This window comes from Cucumis melo, chromosome 10 (assembly GCF_025177605.1).
Source record: "Cucumis melo cultivar AY chromosome 10, USDA_Cmelo_AY_1.0, whole genome shotgun sequence".
Taxonomy (NCBI): domain Eukaryota; kingdom Viridiplantae; phylum Streptophyta; class Magnoliopsida; order Cucurbitales; family Cucurbitaceae; genus Cucumis; species Cucumis melo.
Window position 1 is genome coordinate 8,713,503 of NC_066866.1, and position 26,678 is coordinate 8,740,180.

Below are 26,678 nucleotides of genomic sequence, written 5' to 3' on the forward strand. Positions count from 1 at the left end.
AATATCTAATGAATTGAATTAACCAAAATTTCTTCCCCAACTCCTATCCTTTGAACTTTAGAAAAAAAAAACCAATGAAAGGAACCACACATTTTCGATGGCCTAATACTCTTCCTCTTTTTCTGTTTCGATTTTTGTTTGGATTTTGTCACAATTTACCAAAAAAGAAAAAAAAAATTGATGAGGATTGAGGGGATGAAAGTGGATAAGAGAGTGAAGGTTGGATTGGAATTGGTTTTAGGTCAGTTGAAGTGATTTTAAAAGAACTGATCTAACCATTTTTTGTGTTTGGTAAACTAGATTAGGTAAAATTACATTTTTAGTCCCCAAGTTTTGATGAATATGTGTTTTTGGTTTTTGAGTTTTAAAAAATGGATCTTTTTAGTCTCCATGTTTATAACAATAGGTCCATTTGGTCCTCAAGTTTTCAAAATGTAACTTTTTAGTCTTTGAGTTTTAAAAGATATATTTATAAGGTTCCAAAAGAATTGTATGTTTGATTTCTTAAAAATAATGATGTGATATTTAAATTTTAAGAAATATTTTTAGGGAGGACATGATTTTTAGAAGTTATTCTTCTAATTTAAATTATCATATAATTATTTAAAATAAAAGTATAAATTTATTTAATACACTTTTTTAACCCATTTTTAAAAACTTAAAGACTAAAAAGGTACATTTTGGAAACTTGAAAACCAAATAAATCCATTTTATAAATTTGGAGACTAAAAAGGCCTATTTCTAATACCTAGGGACCAAACGTACATATTTATCAAAGCTTATGAACTAAAAAGGTAAATTTACTATTAAATCTACTAAAATCAATTCTAAATCACCCTTTCACTTTTGAAATCAATTATTTACTAACTTTTACATTGAGAAATTATTTTAAATAACAAAGATCCTAAAAATATTTATAAATATAACACCTTCATGATACAGATGGACATACATAAAAGTATGTCATGGTTTATCGTAGATAGATTATGATATTTTACCATATTCTGGTTCATTTCGATGTTTGAAAATAACTCATTTTGCCGACAAGAGCTTAGCTAACTGACACTTGTATGTATTTGAAGACAAAAATTCCCAAGTTTAAATCTCTCCACCCCTAAATTGTACTAAAAAAGAGAAAAAAAAGTTATTTTTCATAAATGTAACGAGACTCAACAATATTTACAGCATGTGTAACAAAAAGAAAAAGTTTGTGAAGCCGATACAATATTTTCATAAATTTCAAATTTGCCTTTGAATATTGTAGACTATTCGTCACTTATCTTTCTTCTTCTTCTTTGCAATTTATTCCTTTTCTCTTCTAGATTTCTTCATCTCCCCTCCTAGATTTTCTTTCTTCTATTTTTAAACGATTCATTCTTCTATTTACATCTCTTATTTCATCTTCATCATTTTTAGCAAGATTCTTTAAAGCTATTTCATCTTTCTCATATTCAAAAATATCAAAATCGTCTGAATATCATTTTGACATGATCTAAACAATCATTTACCATTGATCATGTAGTCAACGTGATCGTTTAAAGTTGAAGTCTTTTTCTTATCGTTTAAAATGATTTAAACAATTGTGTTAACATGATCTAAATCGTCGCTTACCCATAGTTAACACAATCACTTAGCATGGTCAACACAATCGTTAGATTTGAAATTTTTAATGATTATTTACATTGGACCATACGATTGCTTACCATAATCAACATGATCATTTTTCGTTGTCTTTTCCATGCTCAACATAATCATTTAATTTTAAAGATTTTTTCTCATCATTAAAAGAAAAATACGTGATTATGAATCATGACTTAAACGAAAGTAGATTATTCATTTAAACAGTAGTACACGATCGTTTAAAAGAAAATTACTCGCGCGCATGTGACTGACTAATTGCATGTTAAGTGGAGCATTTTTTGTATTGCTTTTTCTATTTTTAGAATTGTTTTATACAACATAAATATTTTAGCAAATTGTTATATTTTTTAAAAAAAACCCCAATAAAAACCCTCTTTAATTCTTATAAAAAACATATACAATTTTAAACAAAATTTAAGTTCTATAATATTAACACTTATTTTATATATTTATTTTAAACAATGATTTAATAATTATAAATTATTAGAAAAAATAATATTAGGTCCGTTATAGTAATTATATATAAAAACGAAAATTTAATATTTATTTATGAAGCAACTATAATCAACTTGTTCAAGCAATATTATTTCATTTTTACCGAAGTAAATTTTAGAAATAGCATAGTTGTCAACAATTATTGAACTGCAGCAATTCCAAACATAGCTGAGGAAGACAAAGAGAAGGGGAGAGGAGTAAAAATGACCAAATCATTTCATTTTCCAAAACATTTAACAGTTTAAATTTCATAATCAACTCTAAATGGTCCAAAATTTTCTCAATTATCATAATTTCATAATCTAATTTTAACACTAGGTATGTGGGGGGAATAATTGCAATGAACACAATATTTCATGTATGGTTTGTGCAGATAATCCACTTCTTAAAAATTAATCTCCCAATTCTCATAAAATATCTTCTAAAATAAGTTCATACAAAAAAAAATTAAATAAAAAGAAAAGAAAGAAATCAATTATATTACTTGTGATGTTTGTTGAGGTCAAAGAACTCTCAGCTTCTCAACTCAACTTAATGAGATATGGCATATCCCATTTTGTTCTAACTAAAACTACACCAAGTTCTATCATTGGAATTTAATAAAAAGCCATAGGTAGCACTTTTAGAACTTATAATTAACCGTACAATAATATTTTTAAATAATTACAAACATAACAAAATATATCATTCTCCTATTAGCGAAAAACTATTACTAATTACTAATAGAATTATTCTATTTGCGATAGTCTATCTAGGTTTTAAATTTTGCTATATTTGTAAATGTTTTCATATTGTGCTATGCTATGTCTCCTAATACCTTGTGTGTGATTGCTATGTTTAGCACTACAATTTTTAGAAAAGAAGCATTAGAGCAAGTTAGGAACGACTTTTCCAAAGCTCAAAAACACACTTTTTTTTACACCTAAAGTTCAACTAGCTTGCAGCAAATCCATCTCTACCAAGGGTTGATGGTTGAAGATGTAAAAGAAACATCTTCAATCAAACATTATGCTATAGAAACGAATGTTCGACTAAGGTTTAAAGGGAAAAAAAACTATGTCGCTTGTGGTTTTCATATGAGCTAAGAGACTTTAAGAGAGTATATTCCTATTACCAAAAACGATATTGAAAATTTAGGCTCATCCTGTTTTGCTTCTAAAATCTATTAATCAAGGAAAAAGATAGTTCAGTTTGCTAGTAATGAAAAAGAAGCAAGAAAAATTGAAAACAGTTACTTTACTTGAAAGTTAGATCCCCCCCATTAAAGAAGGCTTGTATAGGAAATCACTTGCTCTTTTTTGGTTCTCTAGCATACTCATCGATCAATGCTTCAACATCTTTCCAGAAGAGTCCCTCAACTAAAACCCCATCTTTAGTAAACCTGCAAGATAGTACATTTTTTGTTGGTAACTGTAAAGAAACTTATTTAAGAAACTAGACTCCAGAAATGGAGAGAAAGAGAGACCAGCGAGTGACACTCTTGGTAAATTGAACTGGTTCATTGGCGGAAATTGATTTGGGATCCGAACTAGATATGGTCAGTGTATACAGATCTGAGAATCTGGGCAGTTTTGAAGAGACTATCAGCCCAGTGCTGGTGAAGGATCCCTGTATAGGGAGATTACAACACAAGGTTACCAATGATCTCAAAAGGTTTAACATGTAAGCAGTTTCAGAAAGCATTGGAGAGGTTGTAAAGTCCAAACAAATTGCCCAGAGATTCCTAAATAATATCTGTACATGGTATCATTCTATCATTCTTGGAAAAAAAGGGAAATGTTAGCCTCCCTTCTTCCCAACTCCCAGATTCCATAGGTATCCTAATAAAAAAAAGGAATTCCTCACTAATACAAGACTTCAAAAGAAATGGCTAAAAAATTCCCACAAAATTATAAATGAAAAAACAACTGAAAAAAAAAAGGAAAAAAGAAGACCTTTCAAATTTCTAGACATGAAGAAGCAAAGAAGTTGATTCTTCTAAAATGTGCTAGTATATTCAGATTTCACAGACGTTATAAATGAGAGCTACACAAAAAACAAACCCACAAAGAAGGAAGCTTTATATACAAGAAGGGACTCCAACTATATGAAATCGCCAATAGAATAGTTACATAAGATCCTTGAAATCGAAACCCACAAAGATACATGATAACAATGAACTAAGAGTAGGGACTGAATTTCCTTAGAATTCCTCTATAGTAAACACCCTACTATTCACCCCACGAGACCTATTAAGATCGCACACACCGGCATCCGTCCACAAGCTGATGAAATTGGAATAAGAACTTCAGTTACACAAGAAATATAACGTCTATGAAAACAAACTAAAAGAGAAAGAGAATAGTGTTTAGAAACCAATTACCCAAACATATTTCCAATCTAAAAAGGAAAAAGTAATTTTTCAGAACACACCCAAGGAACTCAGTTCTACATTAACTTGAAACTCAAAAGCCATTCATATTACAAAAAACTACCAGAGAAGTTTTGGCAAGCTTTTTCTGAAGTCAGAACTCTAAATATGAGTTAAGAAGGCCTTTAAGTTGGGATTAAAAACAGCAACATTCATTGATAAAAAGTAAATAAATAAATAAATAATACAGGGGCACCACAAAATAGTACCTTTAGAATGGTTACAAAAGACATTCAATATCAAAGCACAAAAAGAAACGTGAAATCTAACAAGAGACAAACCATCACTAGAGTCCTCCAAACCTCTAATACTCCTCTCTTCCCATAGATTCACGAAAAAAACAGAAACAAAAAAGGAAATGTATCACTACCAAAACTTATACAACTTGAGGTTTTTTGGAGCTGGTTATGTTCAGAAACCCTAATATGTTGCCAGTGGACATTATAAATCAAGAGTAAAAAAAATCAAAGCATGAATATCATTTTTTTTTATCAGAACTTTCATTGAAACAAAATGAAAGAATATACGGACATACATGAATCAAGCCCACAAAAAAAGGGGACTCCCTCTACAAGAAGGGCCCCCAACTATACATGTCTAGAGGATAATTACAAAAAACCTTCAAAATTGAAGTCCAATAAGAAACATGAAATGAACAAGAGATCATATTTCTCTTGCATCCCTCTCAACCCCTCTAAACATGAAAATGATTATCATATATAATCATGATGTTAATGCTTTATCTAGTGGTCATAAACATACAAACGGCCTAGAAAACAGGATTGTTCTAAAAGTTAAAGGAACTTACTGCAGGAGGATACGTGAACAAAATTGCGTTCTTCTCCTTGGTGTAAACAATAAACTGCAAGATCCCATTAAAAACTACATACTTGCCAGAGTTAAAGATCGCATAAGAGACACCATCCAACGATTTGCATTCCACTAAACGAAACCAAAACATAAAAAACCAAAAAACTGGGGCAGGGTACAGCACATTTCTCCATTCGAAAATATCCAACATTTAATCCAATGCCCAATCACATCGGACACCAGAATCAAGAAATGAATTTCAATCTATCAACAAAAGATCTAAACGGTAAAAAAAAAAAACACGCAATTCATAAAAAAGGATATAATATAATGCAACCGATCAAGAAATCGCGATTCTCAGGGAATTTCTTTTTGTAAAATTGAGCCACCAAAGCTATGATGATGATGACAGTGCCCATAATCAATTTGACATTACTCAACCTGACGTCTTCAACATAGCCGCGACTGGTGACAATCTGCAAGGAAAAGGCTCAAACCTAGAGTACAATTGAAGGGAAAAGGATCTAAGAAAAGGAAATGGAATAAGAGATTGAATTACCTCAGAAACAGATTCATCGAGTAGGTGTTTGAGAGAGTGATGATCCAAGAGATTGGCCTTTTTAGCATTTTTGGTCGCCATTTTTTGAAATCTTTTTCGGTTTCAGTTCTCTTCGCCGTCTACGAAGGTTTGTCTGAAATCTGAGAAAGAGGAGACTCGGTTTCTTCGACCCTTTTCTTTTTAATTATATTTCTCCATTCGATTTTTAGTAATTAATAATTTATTTATTTTTCTCTCCTAGTAATCATATATTTGCTTAATTTGCTCCAAATGTTTATCGTTATAATAACCCAACAACACCACTAACTATCCAAACTCATATTATAGGAGTCTTATTTTAAAATTTAGATTTTGTTGGCTATTTTTGCGGTTTGCTCTAAGTTAGGATTTAAAAAATTCAATTCAATCCAACCCAAATTAATGATATTATATATTTATATTAAATTTTATAGTAAGATGCTCAATATGTTTTTGCATTTTAGAAGTTTGGTTCATATTTGGCTCTTTTTAAGTCATTTTAGATGCTTTATAACTTTGTTAAGTATTATTGTATAAATGTCGTATTTTATGGATTTTTGTAGATGTGTGGTTTTGGATATGGTGTTATAATGATTTTGAAATTTAACAAATATTAAAGACTGGGAAAAAACTATACAACTCGATAACCTAATCCAGCTCATATTTTTAGGGTTACACCCCTAATTCATTCCTTTCCCCCCCCCCCCCCCCCAAATAGTTTTTTTAGTACTATTTGGAGTGGGGGATTTGAACCTGGGACCCCGAGATGTCACACTCGGCCTCGCACACATCCTTACTTAGTATGTGAGACGCGGTATGACTTGAGCATTTTGACGTGTTAAACGCCAAAACACATCTTGAGGTCCTTAAGCTCTGCTTAATCACCTACTCTTTTCTTTCCTAACTACATTCATAATTTAAACGATAAAACAACTTAACAAAGAGGAATAAGACAATCAAATATTTTTATTAACTTAAGTCATGTGAATACACCACTTTACAACACTTAGCCAAAACTACATAATTAAAACTTAAACTTAAGGTGTAAACGCCTAGCAGCTCTTCTCGCCTAGCAAGACTTTCACCTTCCTTACTTGACCTTAACACCTGATCATCTAAAAGTAGAACTTTAAAACATAAATCAACATACTCAATGAGGTTTTAAGAAACCCTTTTCGCGAAATATCATTTGTAAACATCATTTAAAAATCAACTCGCATAAATTCACATTTTCATATAAACACATCATTTTTCATAAACACACATTAGTCAACAATCATCCCTTTCGTCAAGAATCTCAAATCATTCTCCACGCTAAGTCTCATTACTTCGTGTTTAGATGACTATAACAACAACATCCGAGAATATTTAGATTTGATCTTGTTGCTTAAGCCGCTAAACATAATGTAGTCCTTTTCTACATGGCTGCCTTTGTTTCTTATGTGCATAACATTTAGCTCATTGAGAGGAAAATAGACCAATAGTTTGAACATCATTTCCTCATTCATTAAAATCACATAGAACATGCTTTCTACATAACATAAACTTTTCTTGGGAATCTCTTTGAAAACATGCATATTGAAATCATGAATTCAAATCATTAAACACTTTATAAAAGAAGCTTGAACTCATGTAAATCATGTTAGATTTATTCTTAAATATAATATTATTATTAATGTGACCCAATTGTATTATATGTTATTTATCTCTTTTGGGTTTATTATTTTATTAGGCCATTAGGTTAAAAGATAGGGGTTTTAACTCAAATGACCTAATTTGGCCTATGATTTTACAAAATGGGCCTAAATCGACTATATATTACACTAAGGTACTAAAATGGGCTAATAATTTATAGAAAAGTCTAGTCCAAATTACTACACTTTTCATATTTATTCAATTACGAATAAAAAAAAAAAAGAAATTGACGATTGATACGTTAATGGTGTGAAAAATGGGCAGATTTGAATCACATAAGGAAAGAGCACAACGGAAAAACGCGAAATCCATTATACTCTCCTTAGTGAATTCTGCTACACCTTCAATCGATCTTTAGGGTTTTGTAAAGCTCGTTCATCCCAGTAGCATTCTTCCCTTCCGGTGAGTGTTCAGCAGAATTCTTCCCTTCCGGTGAGTTTTTTTTTCTTATTTGAAATTAAAGGGGGTATATATGGAACTCTCTTTCGTGCGCAATGATAGACCGTCAATCGCTCATTAGGGTTTTCAAGAACTCATTCTTCAGCAAACATTCAAGGTTCAGGAAACTCTGTTCCAACACTCTGTTCAGAAACATTCTACACTTCCGGTAAGTGTTTTTTTTTTCTTATCTGAAATTAGATGAGGGTATATACAGGATCACCACTTATTTATTTAACACTCTTCCATTACTATGATTAGAATGTTGAAGAAATTGGGATTCTTAATGACGTTAAAGTGTAGAGACTTTGTGTAAAACATACCTTCAGTAATGCATGTTGTATATATTTCCTAATTAAACCTCTGCATGTTGTATATATTTCCTAATTAAATCTCAAGTTTGAAGTCTGTATATATTTAAGTTATTATTTAGTTTTTAAACAACCTTTAATTGTAAGTGCAGATACTCTGTAATGCATGTTGTACTTAAACCACAAATTAAGTAATGCATTATGTACATATTTTCTCATTATGTTGGTATACCACAAATCTGTATTTTATATTTGTATCATAATATGTAGGATAAGGTTGAAAAAGAATGGTCGTAGAAGCAAAATGCCTAGAATCGATCCTGAAAAAGATTAAATCAAACAAAGATGATCTTATTGTGATCGACGATAATACATAGATATATTTCTTATTTACTGAATTGAAATTCTAAATTATACATATAGTTAAACACAAATATAATATATGTATATATGTTCGGAAAGGAATTAAGAAATGAAGATCCAATAGAATACCAACCACTAAAAACTATTTCTCTAGAAGAAGACTTAAGAGAGTCGACAGGTACATAGATTGTTGTGTACAATGATCAGAACTTTTTGAAAACGGATGTGGTGTTTTGAAACTCCGAAAGTAGAAATGCCAAAAAAGAACAAAGGAAAAAAAATGAAAACAGTAAGCATATGTTATATTTACTGATGTATATATATTTTATATGATTTTTGATGATAATTCCCTTAATTATATTTGTTTGTAGAATAATGAAGGAGAAACATTGTATGATGTACCACTAATTTACCAATAGCCAAAAGAAGATTGTTCGAACATGTGTTGAAGGGGAAAAGGAAGGAAACTCAGATTGAAAATGTACGTATATATGAAATGAAGGTATGTAAATAACTATTGTTACATTACTATAAGCTTTTTATTTTTTATATGAAATGTAGGTATCTAAAAGAGAAAGTTAGAGAAAGTTGTGAAAGCAAGAGAATAGAAAAAGGATAATAGTAAGAAGATTAAAAAAAAGGTGATAAGAAGAAGAGGTAAAAAAAAAAAAAGGAAATGTGAAGAAAGGAACAAGAAAATCAAATAAAAAGGTATATAAAATATATGTATATAATATCACAATTGAGTAAAGTGCATTTTGCTATCACTAACAAATGATGTTACTAATATTATTTCATAAATCAACTGAGGATAAAAGAAGTGAAAAAAAACGACGTATAAGACGATTATGAGGTATTCATGGCTATGCTGAAATATAATCTAATAGTATATATTAAGTATACATATAATGATATTGTCCTTTATATTATGTGTGCAAGGTGCACTATTGATCCTAAAAAGGACACAATGGTTCAGAGTGCAAAAATTGAATATCTATCCAAGATTATAACTATGGTTGTGATATGGTTTTAAGAATATTTTTTTTTTGTAATATGGTTGTGACTATATACTAATCTCTAAATGGTATAATTGACCTAAAACATAGGCCACTCCAGTTTATAACTATGAATCCAATATTTCTGCTATAGCATATTGTTATATTTCAAACAACAATTTCCAGCCCAAATCTTAATCTTATTTCTTTTCTTGGACACAAATTTTCCTAATAATTTCAAATAAGGGTTTGGTCAAGAATACTGCACTAGGATGAATAACATAAATTTCTGGCTAGGATAACTTCTTAAGAAACCTGTAATGGGGTCATATAAGCATTTTATCAGATCATTGAGGCTTTGATTTTATTCTGCCAACGGGACCCTTGGTGAGAAGGAATCGAGCACTTCGGACGAGTTCTTCCTTAACCATGAACAAGACAGCAGCAGCCAGAACACTCTGGACGATTTTCGTGCCCATCCCTTTGTAAAATCCATACAGTCCTTCGTATCGGATCATTTTGAGAATGGCGTCCAATGTGCCTGGATAAGAAGTGAAAGATCAATTAGCAGGACCAGAACATTGGTGACTTCAACCAGAGAACAATGCAGATGGATACAAGTGTCATAAGAAATTGGGTCGAACGACGTTAGCAGCTGCAGAGCGGTTAAAACGGCTAACTTAGCCAACAGATTGACCATCAAAGGCCAACTAACCCAACAGGTGATCTGCCCATTTTGCTTTCTAAGACTCCTCCAAATAGCTTTTGGCTTTTAGATTTTCAAAATTGTGTTGGATTTCTCACAATTTATTTACCGTGGATTTCATTTTCCCTAACAAAATATTTGAAAACTCAATTTCCAAAAACAAAAACAAATTTCTAAAAGTAACACACCCATGTAATAACTATTTGTTTCGAAAATTAAGCTTATGGCTACTTTCCCTTATTGAAGGATTGTTTTTAAAATCCAAGTCATGTTACAGAAATTGATTTTTAAAAAATGCGTTTGTTTCAAGAATTTGGCTAAAATTCAAATAATATAGAACTTAGAAAAATTAAAAACATGAGGAAGAAATAATGAGAAAACAATCAGAATTTTTAAACAGAAAAAACTAAATAGTTGTCAAACAATGCCTAATTTTTCTAAAAAAACTTGCCTTGGATTTTGAAATACCAGATAACAGAACAAAGAAAACTTCTATAAGCTCAAGTTTCAAAAATCAAATAGTCATCACAGGCACAATGGCCATAGCTACACTGCATATATCAAGTTTTGCAGCTTTTGGCCCTCTATTGGAATAGAACACTCAGTAAACTTAAGCGAATTTAAGCTAAGCTAAAGGCAAACCAAACAACCCTTTAAAAGAACAAGCCGCAGTCAAGACTGGTGGAACACGGCTATTTTTACCCACCCACTAATTTTTAGTGGTGGATGATACCATGTTCAGAATAACTAGGGATTTATACTATGAATCCAAACCTTTATACTGATGTCTTTTGTCTCCTGCTACGGCTTGTTTTGCTTGAAGCCTAGCCTGCATAGAAATAACTCGGATGAGATAATTTACTCTAATGCACGCTAGACAAATAAAACCTGAACAACAGTTCAGACAAAATATGAAAAAGTATAGTATTAACCAAGACACAACATTTGTAAGAATGAAGCAAACATATGTAAACTAAACTTTTTTAGGAAAATAAAGAAAATCTACTTCTTCACAACCTTTTGTTTCTGAAAGTATAGAATTTACCTTCACAACTAAAAGAGGATAGGTTACTACCGTTGCTCCAAGTTTTGCAACCGCACCAAGAAAAAATATCTGCATAAGTAGCCAAATATGTAGCTTGACGTGGTGATGGAACACTGGAAAATCTATTATGTGTGGACTGTGGACAGACGAATCTGGCCGTGGTCGCAATGTAGCAATGTTGAGAATTTTAGTGATCAGGGAAAAGGTTACCTCCAATGCAGTAACTCCACTCCCATCCTTCCGTAAAGCACGTCGTTTTTTCAACTTGTTCAACAAAGTTTCATACAGCATGTATTGTATAGAAGGGTTGCTGACCTGTCATCAAGAGATAAATATTTAGCAGCATTTCCTTGTGTATCAACTACAAAGTTTCTTTCACCCACGTACCATGATCATTGTTGGGATTACCCCTTTCCAGAAACCCTTGATTCCCGCTTCATCATAAAGTTCTTGAATCTGAAGATTCAGCAAAATATCCAGAGTGAAGTTTGTTTATCATTATAAAAAGGAAAAGAGATAATTTTCAAGGGAGAAAAGACATGCTTTAACTAATAAGATAGAGCTGAAAGATATAAAAAGTGAAAAAAAGGGATCACTTGCTGACTAAAGTTCTTAACATCCATACATTTATGAGACATTCTTTACCAACTCGAACCGAACAAAGAAAAAAATGGGTACTGCTTCAAGATTTTGGCCCTTTAGAGTTGGTAAAGACGTCAAACAATAGGTTTACAACATAAGGGCAACTGCTGGTGGTCATTATTTTCAGATACTCTGAGAGGACCATTCAGTAAACAATCCCTAGATGTAAATAATCTTCTATCCTTGGAAGCTCAAATGAATGTTAAACATAGATCTAATCAAATTTCCCTGTACAATAAAGGAGGGGAAAGGGGCTTCTTAAATTTGAAATCCTTCCCGCAAGCCCCATTTTGGTCAAATGGATAAGAATTCACCCCAAAAAAGAACTGGTGATGTATCCTTCCAAATTTAAGTTATCATAAAATCTAATTACGATCGGAAGGCTGGTTAACCAAGATGAATTATAAGGGAAAACTACGAATCAAAATCCAAAACGGGCAGACAAAACCAGAGAAAAGATAAACTAATTACCAAGAAATTGCCTAAGAGATCATGGTAGCAGAAAAAAATATATCTGCTTTTTTTTCATTCAACAAAGGGTTCATAGCTACCATGGAAACTGGTACATAAATATTTGTTACTTACAGCATGAGTGGTTCCGTAGGAAGGAGGATCAACAACTGCTGTCGGCGGAATTGTTTCATCTAGTGGAGTCAGTGCTCGACCAGGTAGAGACGGCTTTGAGACTTTTTTATGTGTCTGAATTACGATAACACAAATCTTGTCATTTCAAAATTTTGGAATTCCAAGAAATCCTCAACATCAAGAAACTACTTATTTGAGTTTAGTTTAAAACTCTTGAGGAAAGTCAACATTGATAAGTGCATTTAAATAAAGTAAATGGAGCAAAAATCTATGGTTCGGTTACTGTACTTTAGAAATTTGAATATACACAGGTAAAAGGAAAGGCTTTAAGTCCTATAAAGAAAGAAAGGTTTTAAGACTTTCAGGAGGAAAAAGTTTAGGCCCCCAAGAGAGACAAAAATCCTCTTCTTTCTTTAAGCCAAATTTCATTAAGATGAATCATAGAATCCAATTGCTAAGAGATCAAACAAGCCAATCCAAAAGCAGGGTTTGCAAGACAAGAACAAGAACAAGAAGCAAAAGAAAAACCAACATTAGGCAATACATAAAGGCAAAGCTATCATCGTGAATCGTGTGAGTAAACCTGGAATTCAAGTCACTGACTTGAATCCAAAAGGGCCTAGATGCTATGCTCAACCCTTATGGGTGACATCCTAAAATGATTTCCTTGTACACTGGTTTAATTGAATTCAATTAATTTTTTTTTCCATGAAGCATAAATAAAACAACAGAATTTTCATAATATATTATTACCTGCATCCGAGTAACAACCACCCATATAGGATTTGTCAACAGTACATTAACACACCTAAAGGATAAAGATATTTTTTAGACAAATGGAAATAACAAAGAACTGAATAATGCAGATGGTTTGGTAGTAGATCTAAACTGCGTTTGAAAAAGTTTAAACTGTTTGAAGAAGATATTTAAATATAGCAATCAAAATAATGAGAACTTTTTTATTTGTATTTTTATTCTTGAAATTAAGAACTCTGCACCAATCCTTTTAAAAAAAAAATCATATGGTTAGGACCTTCACTTTCTTGTACATCCTTTGTCCCTTTTCTTTTGTTTAAATGATGGTGTTTCTTTTGAATATGTAAATAATAAGAAAATTAAAAAACAATTTAGACACAAACCCAGATATAGCAGCCACCAGAAGTGAGGAAAGCATCCCAACAGATCCATCTCCAATCCCTGCCTTCATTCGTTCAAGTGAAGCAACTTCAGCCTTGTTCCTGAATATTTGGTAGAAATAATAGTAAACGCCCTGTACCAAGAACAAGAGTTTGTTCAAATATAAGAAACCATGAATGTGAAACATAGAGAATAGTGAAGTAGAAAATATTGAATCTTCATGTATATCATATTCATAAATAATACCACAAAAGTTTGTTGTCAATATCCCAACAAGATGTTGGAAGTTTATTATTTTATTTTGGAGAAAATGTTATTGTAGAGAGCAAGGAGTTCACCATGACAGGCATGCTTATTATTCATTTACTATTACTCGTATTAATACAATAAAAATATTTAGTCGGATTTGATGACAATATTAGCCTAGAGAACTCAAGCAACCTCCATGACATCAACAGTTGATGCTGCGTAAGCCTAGCTAAGGATGTTGTGTAATAACATGGTATGATCATAGTGAAAAGGTTTGGCAATAAAAATGGAAGACTTCCCTCTTTCATTGAACTGTTTTATGTTTGAATTGGATGTCAAAAGAAAACTAAGTAACAAGTCTGAACTCTAATACCCTCCTATAACTGACCAACTAAGAGTGTATTCCAGTTACACAGGGAAAACCACAGACAAGCCGTTGTTGCCATACTTAAATAGGTGGCAAGGCCGCTTTTAACTATTCCTTCATGCTACTAGGAAAACCCAAATTCTCTTCAACACCATCATCAATCAAATTTCAAGTATTCTGCTGATCCCCTTTACACACAACACAGACAGGTGCAGCCAGAAATTCTGTAGTAGTAGGCAAAATTTTACATTCTAACTTTGTATCTATACAATCTTCCAAGTCCAAAAATCTAGGAGGACAAATTATAGAGGAAAATATATAATTTACAATGAACCAAGAGTTTCCCGTTCCTTCCTTCTTCACTCCACCCAACAAAAAGCCAAATGCATTTTAAGTTTCTAACAAATATCAGATACCGAAAATCCCCGTTCTCGCAGTAACACTGTGGCTAAGACAAATTTAACATTGAAATTTAGAAGTGTGCGATAATATAGTATCAACTAGACCAACTTCAAATAGGGTCTCACCTGAGATGCAGCCGTACCCACCAGAGACGGCCCCAAGCCACCGTAGAGCCGGTCCCATCCTTCATGTTTCACAACCTATTCACAAAAACAACCAAAAAGGTCTTTAAACTGAGGTCACTTTAATTTCGGAAATCAGACGCGCATAGTTTTCGTATATAAAAAATTGTAGGAAAAAAAGTTCCGAAGAACAAAATTAAGAGTACCTGACACATCTGTTGAAATGTTCCAAGTTTTCTCTTCTCCTTCTTCACATCGCGCTCTGTTTGCTGACGAGTATTCACCTACAGAACAAACCAAACGCGTCTCGAATTGCACAAAGAGCAAATTTCAGCACTAAAAATTGGAAATTTAGTAAAAAAATTTACAGTCTGAAGAGGGTATGTGATGAGTTGAGCAATGATCCCTCCTCCAGCTCCGGCCAATCCATTGATCAACGCGTCCGACATACTTTCCAGCTAAAAACCCAATTAGAGACAGCAAAGAAGAAGGAAGAAAAAGGGGGTATGTGGGAAGATAGAAAGAGAAGGAAAAAACGGTGTTAGTTCACCGGGAAAATGCACCGGAACCGGAGCATTGACGTGAAAAGAAAGAGATCTAGCTCAAATTCAATCGGAGAAGGAAATCCATGTACGACTTTGCCTCTGTTCTAACTTCTACCCAAATGATATTGACATTTTCGATGGCGTTTGATATCTGGGAAAATTCTGACTAACGGCTTGAAGATGGGAAATTACGCATCATTTTCTATCAAATTAATGAGAAAAATGTTGAGAGATAATGGGATTTTAATCAATATCAATTTACCACACTTTCTTTTATTCTTTTTTTAATATTTATTGGTTAATTCAACAAACCCAAAAATATTTATAACTTCTATGACAAAATAAGAAAAACACAGAACACCATTTCTTTTATATAAATTTTATATACGCTCTTGCGATTTATTAGTTGACTCTATTTTGGGTCATCCTACCCGATTAAGATTCAAGATCAAATAATTAAAGTTTGAAAATTTTCATCTCGAGACATTTTGAAATTAAGATTAAATCAAATAAAAGCAGAATTCTTTCATCCTAGATCATCTTGGTGTCACTAAGACTCGAGATCCAATAACTAAAGAAATAATTTTTTTATCCCAGAACATGTATGCGAGATTGTGTATCAAAATCTACATGATCGTGTATCGCACACATGTGGCTAATTTATCTCGTATTGACTGGGATAATTTTAATATTTTACATTGTGGCCATATGGGTTTTAGGTATTTTATATTGTAAGCCCATTTTTAAAATTTTAAATATTTAAGCTTTTTTTCCGATTTGATATGTAACTGTTTACATTAATTTTTGTCCTATAATCTAGGGATGTTTTTAAATATAGAAAAAAATTATTTAAACATTATAGAAAAATCATTAAATTCTTTATAATTTATTTATATATTTTATCATATTTGATAAATAATTTCAATTTTTGTTGCTATTTACCATCATTCTTTTATAATTTTAACTAGTTATATTTAACTTTTGATTATTTATTTTTCAAATAAGTAGCAAAATAATAACTTCTTATATTTACGTCAAATTAGTGAAAAAGAAAAATAAACTATATGGGATAGGTATGAAAACATATGAATAAAATTAGATTAAAATATCATTTCTCAAAAAAGGAAAAGAGAAAAAAAAAAAAAAAAAGAGATAGTTTCAATTATAGAAAAATGAACAAACATATATATAGTAAAATTCAAATCTATCACTCATCCTCCCTACAATCATTTCCAAAATAAAAAAGAACAAACCATATTGGATGTTTTTATTATTAATTTATTAGAAACAAGGAAATGGTGAAGTATGAAATATTTAAATTGGTTGAATTCTTGAGAGGTGTGCCACTGCTTGCCGCAATTTGTAACTTAACTTCTTCCCCAACGCAGAGAATTCTCATATTTTCACACTCAATATCCCCCAAAATATATATATATATATATATATATATATATATATATATATATATATATATATATATATATATATTGTAAACAATAAGAATATACCTTCCTGTTGTATTTTATGCCATTCAAATTATTATTATTATTATTATAACCAATTTTAAACATTTAGATCTGATTAAAATTAAACATTATTAAAATTTGCAACATAAACAAATTTTAACTTATCTTTTATTTAAAAAGAATGTTTAGAGATAGAATAGTCTTATTTAAATAAATGAATAGTTGATTAAATTATAAAATGTTATTTAGTAATTATAAGAAAAAAATAGCTACTTATTCGACTTTCGATTTAAAATAGATTGTCTAACATGTCTCGAACCCATTAGAATTAACAAAGTTAAAAATTTATTGATTTATTAAACAATTTTAAAGTTTGAAGTGTTATTAGACCAAATGCATAAATTGACCTACTTGACTTAGAGTTGTTAGGTGAGTATGTTTTATTATAAATTGTTAATATGGCATAAGTTACAAATATTCATATTATTATAAAATAAAGCAATATCCAATGATACTCATCTTTTATCCCATCTATACTAAACCTTAATAAAGTATAATGTTTATAAGTTTGCTTTTTGTCTCCTTTGTAATTTTCTTTTAATATTTTTTAATTTTAAAGCCCTATAAAGTGGATTGGATATTAGGCGGCTGTGTTTAGATTGTACCGACTTAGTTGGAATATTCTATTTTCTTTGGGTGATTTTTTTTAATTTTTTATTCCAAGATTTTGGTTGAGAGACTTGATAAATTTAAATAAATAATGTAGGTTTTGAAAATAATTATTGAAATATTATAGTTGTGAAATTATTTATAAAAGTATGCTAGTTTTTGGTTTCTCTCTTCAATGTCTTAGGTTGAACCAAAATGTTTTTTTTATTAATTTATATTTCTACGTGGTCTCTATTTGTATTCATTTTAATAGTTTTGTCAAAAAAAATTTTAAATCTTGTTATTGTCTTTCTTCTTCCAATTAATGTAACGCCCAACAATTTGATATTTCTTTTTTGTTTTGCCCATTGTCATAAATATTAAGTGTGGTTATGGGAATTTTAAATTTATTGGAAGAACCTTACCATTTTGATTTTCTCGAGTAATTAAGGTTGGGAACCCTTATTTGTTTAGGATAATAAGAATTTCTTTTTATTTTATTATTTTTATTTTGTTGGAAATAATTGGGGGAAGCCCTTATTAAACTAAAGTTGATTTTTTTTATTGAAGTTAGGGGTGAAATAATCTAACTAATGGATTAGCAAATTAATCATTTGCCTTGGAAAGGGTCAAGGGTGGCTTAATTGAAGAGAGAGAAAAGAGGGTAATTGAAGAGAGAGAAAAGAGGGTTTATTGATTTCTTTTACTATTTTAAATTCTTTTAAAAAGGAGGCATTGGGAGACGTGAGACTCCTCATCTCCCCAAAGAAGAAAAACCCTAGCCGCCGCCACTCTCCGCGCCGCCGCCGGCCGACCACGCCGCCGCCAGCTTCAAACACAAGCGTCGGAGCCGGCCGCAGTAGAGCCGAACCACCCTCCCAGCCGCGCCGTGTCTGCAAGCCGAAGCCGGAACTCACCGAGCCAGCCGAAACCGGAACTCGCCGCGCCGCTTCGATCTGAGGAGGACAGCCGAGCCGCGTCGCGTCGCTCCGATCCAGCGCTGAGGAGCCGCAGCCGATTCGCCAGCCAGCCGTGTCCGCAACGCCGTCGCTCACATGCCCAGCCACGCCGCGCCGCTTAGATCCGACGCAGCGCAGCCGGAACGTTCGTCAGCCAGCCGTCGCACCGACGGAAATCCAACAGCTAAGCCTCGCGCGCCTCCAGCCGTCGAACCCGAACCCGGAGCCGCTCCACATCCGCGCGCCCGAACCCGAAGTCGAATCCGCGTGTGAGCCGCGTCCGCGTGTGAAGCCGCGCCGCGCGCTTCTGCGTAGCCGAGCCGCGTCTCCCTCCTGTTGCAAGCCGAGCCGCACGCGTACATCCCTGTGCCGAGCCGAGCCGCGCCTGCGCCAAGCCGAGTCGGTCCCTGTCCTCTTCCAGCCGAGCCGCCAAGACTAATTTGGCTCCATCCACCTAAATTTTGGTAATTTAATTAATTATTGTGGCACTTCCCAGTAAGACTCCATGCTTCGGACGTTAATTAAATTAATTTGGGACTAAATTAAGTTATTTTCCTTAAGGGACGTTTTGGACCAAGTAATTGCTGCAGCGCGGGATTTCTTCAGTAGGGGCTCGAGCACTGCAACCTCTTTCTAGGGTAAGTTAGTTCAAATGAGTCTTGAACCGTTAGTCGTTGGCGACCTAATTACGAATTTTGGCATATTAAACAGTTAGGACCTCGTCGCTTGGAAAGCGTACTGCCTCGCGGTTAGGACTCGACAAGTAAATCTCCAGGTAAGAGATTCTACTACTAGCTTCATGTTTAGAAGTATGAGACTATGTATGCTCCAATTTTTCATGTTAGACAGTACGATGCCTGAAATAAATGTTAGTATGATGCAACTGACGATATGGTTATACTATAGCCTGTTATGTGTGGCGAGAGCTGTTATGGCTATACGACGAATGTCGAGACGGAGAGTGTAGAGACGATTTATGTGATATGTTATATGCTGATGCCATGTGTATGTATACTGCAATTAGGGTACCTGTTAGCTTAATCTGTTAAAGTCGTACTTGCATGGGTGTCCTTCGGGATCACCACCTATTGAGGACTGTGTGGTCCGACGGGACACCAGTCTAGCATGGATATAGATATGACTCGAGTGACTCGACGGGGTTCTCGCATCCCGACTGTCCTAGGTGTCCCCCGGGGCACCGAAGACCAGAGTTACGTTCCTACGGGAGCGCATGTTGCACGTGTTCGGGAACGTGCCAGAAATTGGGTACCAGTTACAGGACTCTGACAGGAAGTTAACAGGCACCTAGTGGGACTAGTAGTGGGTCCCTTACTGAGTATTTTATACTCACTCTCTTCATTTCATGTTTTCAGGTAGAGGACGAGGCAAGGGCAAGGGCAAGCTGGCGAGCGACCCGAAGTGACCGTGGAGGGCCATAGGGGCTACTGCTTCCGCTTATCCTTATTTTAGACTTTCGTATTTGAGTTTGAGTACTTTTCATTACTTATTATCTTTTTATGTAGATAGGGCCCGAGTAGGACTTTAGAACGCATTACACCTTTTTGCATAACTACCTTGTTTAAATTTTCATAAATAAAATTTCTTAAACGTTACGCGTTTTTAATAAATTTTATGACTTAAACCACTTGTTCTATATTTAGTAATGACTTCGATTCAGTATAAGGAGTTGGGTCGTTACAGTTGGTATCAGAGCACAGTGTTTTAGGTTTTGTAGACTGACCTACGATGTAAGTCATTTTTGTTTTGGTTTTACTTCACCCTATGGCTATACGGTCCTTCGGCACTCGCCAGGTATGTCTAAAGCCTTGCTAATGTTAAGATTACGATTTTGCCTGAATAGTCTAGACCTAGAGATAGGGTGTTAAGTTCTTGTGGTGAAAAGTTTGTTGGTGAATTTTAGGGAGAATGCCGCCACGTAGAGGTGCACGCCGAGGAGATGGTAGGGGAGGCAGAGGAGCCGGTCGTGGCCAGCCGGAGGCGCCACCTGCTGCACCGGCAGTCGACCCAAACGCACCGGTCACCCAGGCGGATCTCGCCGCGATGGAGCAGCGTTATCAGGACATGCTGCAAGCTGCTTTGGCGCCTTTCCTTGCCGCCCAGCAGAACCAGGCCGCCCCTGTTCAGGCCCAGGCCGTCGCTCCTCCAGCCCCTGAGGAAGCTCCACCAGTACCAGTTCAACTGTCGGCTGAGGCGAAACACTTACGGGACTTTAGGAAGTATAATCCTAAGACCTTTGACGGATCCATGGACAACCCCACAAAGGCCCAAATGTGGTTAACGTCCATAGAGACTATTTTCCGGTACATGAAGTGCCCAGAAGAACAGAAGGTGCAGTGTGCAGTCTTCTTCTTGGAGGACAGGGGCACCGCCTGGTGGGAGACCGCTGAGAGAATGCTGGGGGGCGATGTCAGCAAGATAACTTGGGAGTAGTTCAAGGAGAACTTCTATGCTAAGTTCTTCTCCAATGAGAATGTGAAGCACGCCAATGTCAAGGAGAACTCTCTGCCAATGTGAAGCACGCCAAGCTGCAAGAGTTCCTAAACTTGGAGCAAGGCGACATGACGGTGGAGCAGTACGACGTCGAGTTCGATATGCTGTCCCGCTTTGCTCCCGATATGGTAAGGGATGAGGCTGCCAGGACGGAGAAATTCGTTAGAGGACTCAGGCTAGACCTTCAGGGCATTGTCAGAGCTCTCCGCCCAACCACGCATGCTGATGCACTACGTATAGCACTGGATTTGAGCCTACCTGAGAGAGCCGATTCGTCTAAGGCTGCCGGCAGAGGGTCAGCCTTGGGGCAGAAGAGAAAGGTGGAGACGCAGCCTGACGTAGTACCGCAGCGAACACTGAGGTCAGGAGGTATCTTTCAGAGACACCGACGGGAGCTTGCAGCAGCCGGGAGAACTCTGAGAGAGCTACCCGCTTGTACTACCTGTGGGAGAGTCCACGGAGGTCGTTGCTTGGCTGGAAGTGGAGTCTGCTTCAGATGTAGACAGCCGGGGCACACTGCTGATGTGTGTCCTCGGAAACCCTATGAGACGACATCGCCCCTGCCTTCTGCTTCCCAGCAGGGGAGAGTTTTCGCCACTACCCGGCAGGAGGCCGAGCGAGCTGGTACAGTGGTGACAGGTACGCTCCCAATTTTGGGGCATTATGCTTTTGTGCTATTTGACTCTGGGTCATCCCACTCGTTTATATCCTCTGTTTTCGTTCAGCATGTGGGTTTGGAGGTAGAATGTAACGCCCCAATGATCTTGTATCCATTTTTCTTAGTATTTTTTTTTTATTTTATTTTATTTATTTATTTATAATTAAATAATGGAACTTATATCATTAAGATTTGGATTTTTCTTTTTTAAAGTATTAAGTAAACTCCAAATGAAATTATCTTGGTATTTAAGATTTTTTATACGTATTTAAAAGTTGAGGGAAAGGAGGGATTTGTTGAGAAATTGGGTGAAATTTTAGAGAGAGAAGGGTGAAACTTGGAATTAATCAAAGAAGAGAAAAGAGGGAAATTATTTTATAAATAGGAAAAGAAAAGGAAAAGAAAAGGAAAAGAAAAGGAAAAGAAAAGAGAAGAGGGAGAGAAGAAAACCCTAGCCGCGCCGCCGCCGCCGCCGCGAGCCACCGCCGCCGCCGCCGTCGCGAAACCCTAGCCGCCTACCCACGCCACACGCACAGCCGCGCCAGAATTCGTCCAAGCTTCCTCGCACGCCGAAGCCGAGTCGAAGCCGTCCATTCACGCGTCTGCAAGACGACTGGAAGCCGAAGCCACCCTCGCGCCGCTTCGATCCGAGGCAGATCAGCCGAAACTCGTCGCCGAGATCCATCTCCACGTCGAAGCCGCGTCGCCAGCCGAACGCGTCTGCAATTCGGAGCCGCGAACGCGCCTACACCCGAGCCGCACCGAAGCCGCGAACGCGCCTGCCTCCAGCCGACGGACGAAACCGAACCCGGAACCACCACCCGCGCGTCCGAACCCGGAACCGCCCGCGCGCCCGAAACCGAAACCCGCGTCCGCGCCACACGTGCCCAGCTCTCCCCGCGTGCAGCCGCGCCGCGCCGTGCGTTCCGCGTAGCCGAGCCGCGCCCCCTCCCTGTAGCAAGCCGAGCCGCACGCGAAGTCCCTGTACCGAGCCGAGCCGCGCCTACGCCAAGCCGAGCCGGTCCTGTCTTCTTCCAGTCGAGCCGCCAAGCCTGTTTTGGCTCCTTCCACCTAAATTTTTGGTAATTTCCAAATTCCCTAGCCTGCCCAGTAATTAAATGAGTTAATTTGGAAATTTAATTAATTTAATTACTTTCCTCAAGAAGCAAATTGGACCAAATAGCTGCTGCAGCTTAGGACTTCCTCAGTAGGAACTCATCTAGCAACATCTCGAGGTAAGAGATTTCTACTACTAGCCCCATGTGAGAATTTGATGTTGCATGTTCCTTCAGTGACATACGATGATGGTTGGGCTTACGATGTATGATAATATTTTATCATGATCTGACGAATGACATGGCCATACTTTGGCATAGTATTATAGTAATGAGAACCCTCGAACCATATGTGACTGTATGATAAGACTGATGGACTTATGATGTATGTGACTGTATGGTAAGACTGATGGACTTATGATGTATGTGACTGTATGATAAGACTGATGGACTTATGATGTATGTGACTGTATGATAAGACTGATGGACTTATGACGTAGGTGACTGTATAATGAGGACTATTAGTGACTGTTTGATGATAGCTGTAGTGGGGGATGAGATGGTGGTTATTTTCTGATGATAATTTGATGACGTATGCATATGTATGTTGGGATTGGGGTATCTGTTAACTTCTCCTATCTGAGTCGTACCTGCATGGGTGTCCTTCGGGATCACCACCTATTTAGGACTGTTAGGCTCGACGGGGCGCCAGTCCAGCATGACTATAGATATGACTCGAGCGACTCGACGGGGTCCTCGCATCCCGACGGTCCTAAGTGTCCCCTGGACACCGAAGACCAGAGTTATGTCCCTACGGGGCGCATGTTGCACGTGTTCGGGAGCGTGCCAGAGATTGGGTACTAGTTTCAGGACTCGATAGGAATGTTAACAGGCACCTAGTGGGACTAGTAGTGGGTCCCTTACTGAGTATTTTTTATACTCATTCTCTTCATTTTATGTTTTCAGGTAGAGGACGAGGTAAGGGCAAGGGCAAACTGGCGAGCGACTCGAAGTGAGACCGTGAAGGGCCATAGGGACTACCGCTTCCGCTTATCTTTATTTCAGATTTTCGCACTTGAGTTCGAGTACTTTCATTATTTACCATCTTTATGTAGATAGGGCCCGCTTAGGGATTTTAAACTTAACTCGTATTTCTACATGTTACTTTAACTATCTTTCATAAATAAATTTGCTAGATTTCTTTGCATTTATTTACACCAGATTTTATGACTTAAACACTGATCCTAGATTTAGTAACCACTTCGATTCAGCATAAAGAGTCGGGTCGTTACAGTTGGTATCAGAGCGCAGTGTTTTAGGTCCTGTAGACTGACTTATGATGTAAGTCATTTTGTTTTGATTTTTACCTCACCCTATGGCTATACGGTCCTTCGTCACTCGCCAGGTATGCCTAAAGCCTTACAAATATTAAGATTATAATGTTGCCTGATTAGATTAGACTTAGAGAGAGAATATTGAGCTCTAGTGGTGAAAAATTTGTTGGTGAATTTTAGGAAGAATGCCGCCACGTAGAGGTGCACGCCGAGGAGGTGGCAGGGGAGGCAGAGGAGCCGGTCGTGGCCAACCGGCGGAGCAACCTGCCGCGCCGCCAGTCAACCCCGACGTACCAGTCAACCCTAATGCACCGGTCACTCAGGCGGATCTCGCCGCAATGGAGCAGCGTTACCAGGCCATGCTGCAAGCTGCTCTAGCGCCGTTCCTCGCTGCTCAGCAGAACCAGGCCGCCCCTGTTCAGGACCAGCCTGTAGTCCCTCCAGCCCCTGTTCAGGACCAGCCCGTCATCCCTCCAGCCCCGGTGGAAGCTCAGCCGGTGCCAGTACAACTGTCAGCTGAGGCCAAGCACTTGAGGGATTTTAGGAAGTACAACCCGAAGACTTTCGACGGATCCTTGGACAACCCCTTTAGAGCCCAGCTGTGGTTGACATCCATAGAGACGATCTTCAGGTACATGAAGTGCCCAGAAGACCAGAAGGTGCAGTGTGCAGCTTTCTGTTTGGAGGATAGGGGGACTGCCTGGTGGGAGACTGCTGAGAGGGCGCTGGGAGGAGATGCCAACAAGATCACATGGGAGCAATTCAGGGAGAGCTTTTATGCTAAGTTCTTCTCTGCCAACGTGAAGCACGCCAAGCTCCAAGAGTTCCTAAACTTGGAGCAAGGCAAACTGAGCGTGGAACAGTATGATGCCGAGTTCGACCTGTTGTCCCGTTTTGCCCCTGATGTGGTAAGGGATGAGGCCGCCAGGACTGAGAGATTTGTTAATGGCCTCAGGTTAGACCTCCAGGGTTTTGTACGAGCTCTTCGACCAACCACTCATGCGGATGCTCTACGCATAGCACTGGATCTGAGCCTGCATGAGAGAGCTGGTCAATCTAAGGTTGTCGGCACAGGGTCAGCCTCGGGACAGAAGAGGAAGGCGGAGGCGCAGCCCGACGTAATACCACAGCGGACTCCGAGGTCAGGAGGTGTCTTCCAGAGACACCGTCGGGAGCTGGCAGCAGCTGGGAGAACTTTGAGAGAGCTACCCACTTGTACTACCTGTGGGAAGGTCCATGGAGGACAATGTTTAGCTGGGAGTGGAGTCTGCTTCAGGTGCAGGCAGCCGGGGCACACCGCTGATGCGTGTCCTCGGAAACCCTTAGAGACGACGCCACGTCAGCCTTCTGCTCCCCAGCAAGGGAGAGTCTTTGCCACGAACCGGCAGGAGGCCGAGCGAGCTAGTACGGTGGTGACAGGTACGCTCCCAATCTTGGGGCACTATGCTTTGGTACTATTTGACTCGGGGTCATCGCATTCATTTATATCCTCTATTTTTGTCAAGCATGCGGGTTTAGAAGTAGAACCGTTGGGTAGTGCCTTGTCTGTCTCTACTCCTTCTGGAGAGGTCCTTTTGTCTAAGGAAAAAATAAGGGCATGTTGGGTAGAAATAGCAAACCATACCTTGAATGTAACTTTACTGGTGCTAGATATGCAAGATTTCGATGTAATTTTAGGCATGGACTGGTTGTCAACTAACCATGCAACCATAGACTGTTTTAATAAGGAAGTAGTCTTTAACCCTCCTTCCGGGGATAAGTTTAAGTTTAGAGGAGCAGGCATGGTAGGTATACCCAAGGTCATCTCAGCAATGAAGGCGAGTAAGCTACTTAGCCAGGGTACTTGGGGTATCTTGGCGAACGTAGTAGATATGGCAGAACCAGAAGTTTCCCTATCTTCCGAACCAGTAGTAAGGGAGTACCCTGACGTTTTCCCCGACGAACTCCCAGGACTTCCGCCTCCCAGGGAGGTAGACTTCGCCATTGAGTTAGAGCCCGGCACCGCCCCTATCTCTAGAGCTCCTTACAGAATGGCCCCAGCCGAGTTAAAGGAGTTGAAAGTCCAGTTACAGGAGCTGTTGGACAAGGGCTTTATCCGGCCCAGTGTATCACCTTGGGGAGCCCCAGTGTTGTTCGTGAAGAAGAAGGATGGGTCGATGCGCCTTTGCATTGACTACCGAGAATTGAACAAGGTGACAGTTAAGAACCGCTACCCCTTACCCAGAATCGAGGACCTGTTCGACCAGTTACAGGGGGCCACCGTCTTTTCCAAGATCGACCTGCGATCAGGCTATCACCAGTTGAGGATTAGGGACGGTGATATTCCCAAGACGGCCTTTCGTTCGAGGTACGGACACTACGAATTCATAGTGATGTCCTTTGGTTTAACTAATGCCCCTGCAGTGTTCATGGATTTGATGAACAGGGTGTTTAAGGACTTTCTAGACCAATTCGTCATAGTCTTCATTGACGATATCTTGATCTATTCCAAGACTGAGGCCGAACACGAAGA

At 37.2% G+C, this 26,678-nt stretch overlaps 2 protein-coding genes across 2 annotated transcripts; both read right to left on the reverse strand.

The window, feature by feature from the left end:
- Positions 1-3,261: 3,261 nt before the first annotated feature.
- LOC103501424 (signal peptidase complex subunit 2) lies at positions 3,262-6,087 on the reverse strand. Its single transcript, XM_008464996.3, has 5 exons — positions 5,916-6,087; positions 5,681-5,832; positions 5,355-5,436; positions 3,602-3,744; positions 3,262-3,517 (listed from the first exon to the last, which is right to left on the reverse strand). Exons 1-5 carry the CDS (start codon positions 5,994-5,996, stop codon positions 3,421-3,423), a joined length of 555 nt encoding a protein of 184 aa, XP_008463218.2. The 5' UTR covers positions 5,997-6,087; the 3' UTR covers positions 3,262-3,420.
- Positions 6,088-9,822: 3,735 nt separating this feature from the next.
- LOC103501425 (peroxisomal nicotinamide adenine dinucleotide carrier) lies at positions 9,823-15,858 on the reverse strand. Its single transcript, XM_008464998.3, has 11 exons — positions 15,359-15,858; positions 15,197-15,274; positions 14,994-15,068; positions 13,853-13,983; positions 13,467-13,521; positions 12,714-12,827; positions 11,874-11,942; positions 11,697-11,801; positions 11,487-11,555; positions 11,216-11,270; positions 9,823-10,276 (listed from the first exon to the last, which is right to left on the reverse strand). Exons 1-11 carry the CDS (start codon positions 15,437-15,439, stop codon positions 10,083-10,085), a joined length of 1,026 nt encoding a protein of 341 aa, XP_008463220.1. The 5' UTR covers positions 15,440-15,858; the 3' UTR covers positions 9,823-10,082.
- Between the last annotated feature and the right edge of the window lie 10,820 nt (positions 15,859-26,678).